General features: G+C 27.1%; 1 protein-coding gene across 1 annotated transcript; it reads left to right on the forward strand.

The window, feature by feature from the left end:
- The first annotated feature begins 1,029 nt into the window (after positions 1 to 1,029).
- On the forward strand, positions 1,030 to 4,793 carry LOC145842589 (uncharacterized). The gene is made up of 5 exons (XM_082950058.1): positions 1,030 to 1,272; positions 1,789 to 1,894; positions 3,026 to 3,162; positions 3,571 to 3,886; positions 4,019 to 4,793. The coding sequence occupies exons 1-5, from the start codon at positions 1,039 to 1,041 to the stop codon at positions 4,459 to 4,461; spliced, it is 1,236 nt and encodes a 411-aa protein (XP_082806184.1). The 5' UTR covers positions 1,030 to 1,038; the 3' UTR covers positions 4,462 to 4,793.
- The last annotated feature ends 3,522 nt before the right edge of the window (positions 4,794 to 8,315 follow it).

The following is an 8,315-nucleotide window of genomic DNA, read 5'->3' on the forward strand; positions in this document are numbered from 1 at the left end:
TATTTTTTGAAATAAAAAGTTTAGGCAATAGGTTTACCTTTAAAAGATAACAATAGAGTTTTTAAATATTTTTTTCAGTAGAAAATTATATTAGTTGAAACAAATTTTTAAATGCAGCCCGCTTGTTAGCCTACCCCTTGTAGTATATATGACTATAAAACATTTTTTTTTATAAAATTTTATTTTCTTCTAGATGCTCAGTCTTACAATTGTATTATGATTCTGTTAAGAATTTAAGCTTTGTTTTTTTAGTTTTTAATTCTTATTGCTTAAATTTTTTAATTTTCTCCTTAATTTAAGTTAATTTTTATTAACTCAGGCTGGCTGTTTTGCCTCAAAGAGTGGCAACCCTGAAATTATATTTTTTGTTATGTGCTTTAAAAAAGAACTGATTCCAATAACGTATTTCTTTTTTTTATATTAAACCTAATTAAAATTTTAAAACAAAATGAAATCTTTATCACTAATGTAGCAAATTAAATTTCTTTTATACTTTGTCTAATATTTCCCCCATAATAATTATTATTAAATTTTTTCAAGACAAAACTTTTAGAAACGTAGTAGTAGAAACACAAAAGTTGTTAAAATCAAAAACTGTAGAATTGATTTTTAAATTCATAAGCCAAACTCTAAATATTTAGATTGAAACTCATGTTTTTTATAACACTACAACTTTTTGAGTGTTTTTTTTTATTAAATAATAAAAACAAATAAAATAATTTTAAAAATTGTTCTCATTTTTGTACACTACTGTTTTTAGTAATTTTATGTAAACCTTAATAATTATATTTTAAATTCAATTACATGTATAATAAATAGATTATAAAAACTACACATTTAATTTTTTAAATTAGACTTTTTAATACAGCTGTTTTTATTATCAAAAACAAAGCTGTTGTTAATAATTTTAAACCTTAGTACTATATATACTTTTAAAACTTTATTTTCACTCATACTGTTTCAATTATGATGAATGATCAAGATCTTGTCACCACCATCTAATTTTTTGCCTAATATTAGAAAGTTTAGTCAAAGCAAATGGACCAGGTTGATTTGATTGGTGAAAACTGGGGTGGTCAGTTTGATGATGCCTTGTGCAGTGAAAGTGATATTTTAAACGATTACCAAAATGACTGCCAGCAGTATGATGAAAATCAGGTAACTTTCAAACCGTCAGCCTACACTGTGCTGGAAAAATATTTGAAATGTGCAAAAATAGTAGATGGAGGCTATGTCATAGGCTTTATCGACGGTGAAGATAATTACAATAATGTAAGCTGAATTATTTTAAGTATAATTCTGTTGCTAAAAGGTTGATTTTAGCTTTAAAATGTTTTTATAAAACGAAAACTGTTTAAATATAATATGTTGTCATCACTAAATTTTAAATTGTGCGAATCTGAATTTTCATGTAACCTTGTAAATAAGTAGAAAATTGTGCTCTTTAAAACTCCTTAAATAAGTTCAAAAATTCTTGTTTAGACAAACAAAACCCTATTAAACTCTCCAACCTAAACTCATTATGTCTCAAAACTTTTAAATTTTTATTAAGCTTAAGAATGCATGTGGAAGCTACAGTATAAAAGTATTTGTAAATATAAGATTTTAAGATCAATTAAGACTTCACAATTGCCTTTAAATTTATGAGCTCCCATTTTTATTAAAAAAAAAAAATTATATAAAACTAATGGTCACAAAGCAATGTAATTTTCAACTTTAATTAATATTTTGAACATAATACTTTTTAAGCATTAAAAAAGCACTTGCCAATACTTGTATATGTAACAGTTTTTCAACGAATACCAGAGTGTGTGCAATGTCAAGTTTTCCACCAGGCACTCCTCGAAAAGAACATCGGAAAGTTGTTCGAAAGCAAGTAGATACGGAAAAACAAGTAGCTATTAATAAAGTACATTCCTAAACTAAAATAGTCTCATGCTATAGTTGAAGTTTACGTGTAGGGTTTACAAACGCAGTTTTGAATGCTGTTTGTTTTACTAGATTACATTTTGCAAGCGAATAAAATCTAGATAACTATAAATATCTGATATTTTGATGTTTTTTAAATAAACGTTTACCATTAAGCAACTTAAATATATACAAGAATGTAGAAAGTCTAATTTTATTTAAAATACTATACTTTTATCCAGTTTTTATGTTTTTCTAAAACTTTAAACGTTGAAACCATATTATTACTTAGTTTGTTTAAATGATCTAGATAGATAAATAGTTGATTATTGCCTCGCCCTGTAACCTTTCAATGTATTTAAAGTTTATATTCAGTAAATAATAATTAAAGCTACTTAAATTTAGATTTTTATTGATTTGTGAAAGGTTTTGTAAATATTTGAAAAACAAAACATAAAGAACGTTTTTTTTTCGTTTAATTTTATTATCTGTATAATTTTATAAAATAACTGAAAAGACTAAGCATGAAACTAAAGTTTAGAAAAGTTAGTACTTTATTTTGAAATATTGGCATTTTCAATGCAGTTATAATAAGTAAAACCAAAACAGATAACTTTTAAGAAACTAAAGTTTTGTATGTAGTCTTATTTTTTAATTTATACTATCTGTCATACATACGGTTGTTTTAAAAACAAAAAATGAAATTTGTTTTTATGTTTTGATAAGCTTACTTATTAATTTAAAAATAAATAATAAAAGCATGAAGCCCTGAACATATTTTTTGAAGATAAGTTTGGTAGGCTAACAATAATGTCAAAATATAAGACTATCTTCAAAATATTCAATAGAACTCTTAAAATAGCTTTTTTTTGTTTGTTTAATTTCTACATACTTATATGCTGTCCTTTAAGCGTTCAAATACTTAATGAATATTTTTTTCTTAATTTAGAGCTCTTTGACGTTCCTACTAGCTAATAGAATTTTGCTTTCAATTTTCATCTAAATGATCACATAAAAGTTTAAAAAAGTTTTTGTAAAAACAATACTTACATGATACAAAAGCTTTCTAACATTGAATGAGAAAGTAATACATTTTTGATGCAATTGTTTTTTTCAGATAAAATATTGTGGTCATACACCAGCGATCTGCTGAAAATACCGTTTACTGGAATTCCATTTGTGATTCAAGGACATGATCTGAAGTGTTGCCATTGTGGAAGTAAATACTATAAGTCGTATGCTGAAAAACAACAGGTTAATTTTTGTTAGTTTTTAAAGTAATTCTGTGTATTTTTTCAGCAATAAACTAATTTTGATACTTAATTTTTTTATAGTGTAAAAAATTTTCTATGTTTTTTTGTTGAAAGCATAGAATGGCGTAAACGTACTAAAATAGAAAAGGCACTGCTTTAATATTTAATATATTATATTTATACTGCTTTTTATTATTTTTTATAGAAGAAGTCTATAAAATTATTAGTTTGTTTTTGTTTAAGCTAAAAGTTGTTTTTTTTTTTATGATTTTTTATTTGAAACTTATAAAATATGCTTTCTTCTATGTAAGTAAAACTAGTTTATTAATTATATTTGTTTTATTTTATATTATAAGTGTGTATCAATAGTTTTTATAATTTCAAAAATGTTTGATTTTTTAATTCTCAGATAGAAATGGACAAGAAAAATATCTGCCAGCAATACATAAAGAAGCGGGACCGGACCAGCAAGAAAAAAGGGTGCCAAGTGGAAATGAGGTCGCGCGAAATAATTTTGTTCGAGCAGTTCGCTCTGCCGAAGCACGTGAACAGCTTCACCAAGGGAATAAGAAGGTTGAAAGAAAAACAGATGGCCCTCCTGAAAGAAGACTTGAAGGAAAAGGGCGGCCCCCATCATGCGAGCTACAAGAAAAGATTTTATCTGAGCGTACCGCTACCCGAAGCGCATTTGAAAGAGGCCCACCAGAACGAAAACCTTGTTAAAGGTGTGGATTGAGATTTGCATAAGTGAATATGGAATATTTTCCAAAGTTTTTCATGAAAATATTTGTTGTAATAAATACATATTATTTAAGTAAATTAGCAATAAAATAAATTAATGCATTTTATTTTTACAGGACACGCACCCGTCATACCCCACCCGTTCCGCGCGTTCCTGGACCGGATCGCGTCAACGGACGAGTTCAACGCGAGCGACGACAAGCTGCAGTTCGTGCTGAGCGTCCTGGACAGCCACGGCGTCCGGGACCGGCCCACCGACGAGGAGATACGGCAGTTCGTGTACGTCCGCAACCTGACCAGCCACCTCGTGGAAATCGTGATGGAGGACGAGAACTTCAAACCGGCCAAGATTTTCAAAGATTGCGAGTTCGTTTCCGAGACGAGCTTGTACGTGCTGGACGCCGTGGATGCCGAAAAGAACGCGGGTCCGAATTTCGAATTTGTGGAACTTTTCGAAGCGCCGAGTATCGAAGACGGTTTGAACAAAACCGACCTCGATCCGCAGCTCATTCCGGTTCCGAATTTACTGGAAGATTATGATGAACTAGAACGTTATTAAAATTTTTAATTTAAGTGTTTATATATTACAATCATGCATGGTTTGTTAACTGTTTAAGTAATGATAGAACTGATTAAGCATTATAAGTAAAGTTTTGCATATATTTCCTAAGTTTTTATTGGTAATATAATAGCGTAAACAGTATAACAATTAGTTTAATTGATTAAAAAATTTTTCTTTTTTTAGGCTAGTTAATAGGTATTTTAAAATTAATAAGTCAGTAAAATATCGTTTTAGTTAATTGCTTTCATATAAAAATGAAGAAAAACGTGAGCCCGTTTCGCCTTATTGACCAAATAGTATTGTATAAGCTTGTAATCTATTAATTTTTATTGGTGAAATTTATAATAATACAGTTAGAAAATTTTATATAATTTATTTAAGTGTTTTCTAAAAAAAATTATTTTGATTTTTTTATTTAATTGTGCTGCTATAATTTTTTTCAATAAAGTTTTAGTTACAACTACTCAAAACTACATATTATTAAAATTATAGTTCTAACACTAAACAGTTGTATGTAATCTAATTTTTTTACTTGATGATATTTTTTTACTAAAAAAATTAAAAATATTAGATACACTTTTTTAAAGTCTTAAAAAGATGATTTGCGGCAATTTCTATTTGTTACTCAAAAACACTAAGTTTTCATTTGAAGTTTTTTATTTTTAAATTTGTTAATAATGTCTAAAACTATTATTTGGCCGACCTAAAGATTTGATTAAATAATATAAAGTTTTATTAACGAAGCACAGAAACAAACATTTAGATCAGAGAAACGATGAATTTACACATTTTTCAGATTTAATGCCTTACCTCAGAACTATTAATGCTCTGTTTTATATCAGCATCAATCGTTAACAATAAGGCTTTTATTATGTGCAACAAAAATATCTAATATAGTTCTGGTATTAAAACTTTGTTATGAACAAATACTAAAATACTGTTTTCTTAACTTAATTATAAACAGTGTAAAATGATAAGAGCGTTTTTGTTTTTTAAAACAACGTTTTTACTCAACTAATTAATTAAACTTAAAAGTTGCGCACGCGTCAGCTGCAAATATAAGGTATTTCTGATTAGCTAATACTTTACATACTTTTATTGAAAAATATTTTTTGGTAAGGTAGGTTAGGGATGAGATATAGAAATTAATAATATACTGCCGTATTATCAATTTACCTCATTTGCAAAATGTCTGTGAAAGAACCTATTATGAAAAAAAATCTTTGAAAGTTTGCGTTGTATAAATTCATTTCTGTTTTATTAATAAGCAATTATGAAGACTGCGCAGTTTATTATTTTGAACAATTTTAAAAATATACTTTAAAGATAATCGATTGATTAGGAAGGGTTTCCAAAACTTTTTTCAAATGACTTCCTTTAAAGAATTTAAAAAATCTATGGTCCCCTTCAACAACATTCCTAAAAAAACTACCATTAAAAACATCTAAAAAATATTTTGTTTTTTGCTCTCATCATTAACTCCAGGATATCTAGTATAATTTCAAAGCTACTACTAAAAACACCTAAAACCTTTTATTTTTTGCTCTCATCTTAATCTCCAGAATATCTAGTGTAAGTTTCCAAGCTACCATTAAAAACACCTAAGACCTTTTACTTTTTGCTCTTCATCTTAAACTCCAAAACTAGTGTAAGTTTCAAACTATGACTTCATGCCCCCCATGCTGCTCATGGCTGAGTATCTGACACTTGGCTAACTGGGGGCCACTTGGTCCACTTTAAGAAACACAAGTTTAGAAGTTCTATAAGCTTCTATGAAAGTTTAGTAGATATTTAAACCTATGTACAGTAACCTGTCACATAGGTACGTAATACCGATATCGTACGCACTACGTACTACCGATATGATACGCACTTTTTAGCCGAAGAAGGGTGTGTTCAAAACTTTTTTTTTCCTTGAAATTAAAAAAAAAAACTGAAAGTAGTGTGCTAAAGTTACTATACTTAAAAATAAATACTACTTTATTAAATTAAAACTAAAGAAGCAAGAAAATAAGTTTGAACTTACAGATTGTATTTAAAATCCAATATTTTAAACAAACATTATACATTTTCTTTGATTAACGAACACAGATGTTTAAATTTTCATACCCTATATTTAAACACAGAAATAAAAATACTTTAAAAGTGATATAAAATTTAGACAAACGAAAATATTAAACAGTGAAATTACCATTTACAAACCCAATCATTGAAACATAAATGTAAAAAGCGTATATAAGTCAAAAATAAAATTTCATAAACAGTAAACAAGAAACTAGACATTTACGTAACCCATGGCTGCATCATAGATGTAAAAAGCGATATAAAGAACCTTACAATTGACACTTTCATACCTTGATTAAATAACAAAACTTAAGAGGCGTATATGAAACAATATCAATAAAAATAAAGAACATTGCAATTGAGATATATTTAGAGCTAGCTGCATTTAAAAACATGTATGTTCGTTTAGCTTGTCGTTTGGGTTTAGCAGACACTTTTTGTTGCTCGCTAGTTGTTTTCAAAGTGTTTTTAAAACTTAATAATAGCATGATTATCGACTTTATTAGTATTTATCTTTTTAAAGTTAGTGCAAACATAGATACATGTATTATAAAAATTTAATGGTATAAGGAAGCACAAGATGGATTAAAAAAAATTGTGTTAATAATAAATTTAAATATACATGCATATCAATATACTTACATATAAATACATATATTAAGTTGATACTCAAGACTTCTATTGAACTTTACGAAAATATTTTTTGTTTTTATAATAAAAGTTATGATTTTTGAGGATTTTGCTTAAATAGATAGACATTTAAAAATGTCTGAATTTGGCTTAATGTAGCTTGTTAAAGACCAAAATTTCCTAGTTACGCACTGCCAGTTGGGTATGCAATTTTGTAGTGTGTTTAAAGTGCATACCTAGTTAAAAGGTTTCTGTATGTTATAAGTAAATAAGTAATGATTTACCGAATGCAAAAGTTTTGGATTCGGCTGAATCCGAATCCAAGTCCGACTACGAATATTGTAATAATTAAAATTCTAAATATTTAAGCTGCATGTAATGTAAATACAATACAAGTCTATAAATGGTAAATACTTGTTATAATATTAGTTATTAAATAAACTAAGCAACCACATCTTTAACATGTTAATAAATGAATATATTTTTATTTAAAAATAATTTATTTTAAAAGCGAACGAAAAAAATGAATGTCTTGCTGAAAAAAAAATCAAGCAAGAACTTAGTTTCAATATTTTGATATTCTTGCAAGCAACAAATCAATTAACCTGTATTTTTCTTGTGCAAATAAAATAAATCATCGACTTTGATAAATGCTAAAAACAGAAAACAAATTACAAAAAAAGTTAAAACATTTTACGTTTAACTTAAGAGTTAGTTTTTATTGTGACCATAAACGAATTAAACATAAACTTTTGCAAGTGTTCATATCTATAAAACAAAGTGCAATTGAAAATAACATGGAGCCGTAATATATTGAAAAATTTTACCAACTAAAATAAACACCTAAAAAAGTAAATGAATAACAGTTGTAATTAAAAGTTTTTTAATTTCATTTGAATTAAACTTTTACCATTACAAAAAAGTATATATAATAACCTTAACAACTGTTTAAAAATGTAAAACGAAATACAAGTTCAAAAATTGTCTTTTTTTCTACAAAAGACTATTCTTGTTTTTTCAAGTTGTGGTAGAGAAATAAAGTTTTTCGCCGGTCTTTGGAAGCAATCATTTACGCTTTTCCTCCTACAAATTACCATCTTCAAAAAATAATCTTTCAGAATACACAAAAGATGATAGTGCAACAAGGTATTTTCTAG

This window comes from Thalia democratica, chromosome 8 (assembly GCF_965202585.1).
Source record: "Thalia democratica chromosome 8, ktThaDemo2.hap1.1, whole genome shotgun sequence".
Classification (NCBI taxonomy): Eukaryota; Metazoa; Chordata; class Thaliacea; order Salpida; family Salpidae; genus Thalia; species Thalia democratica.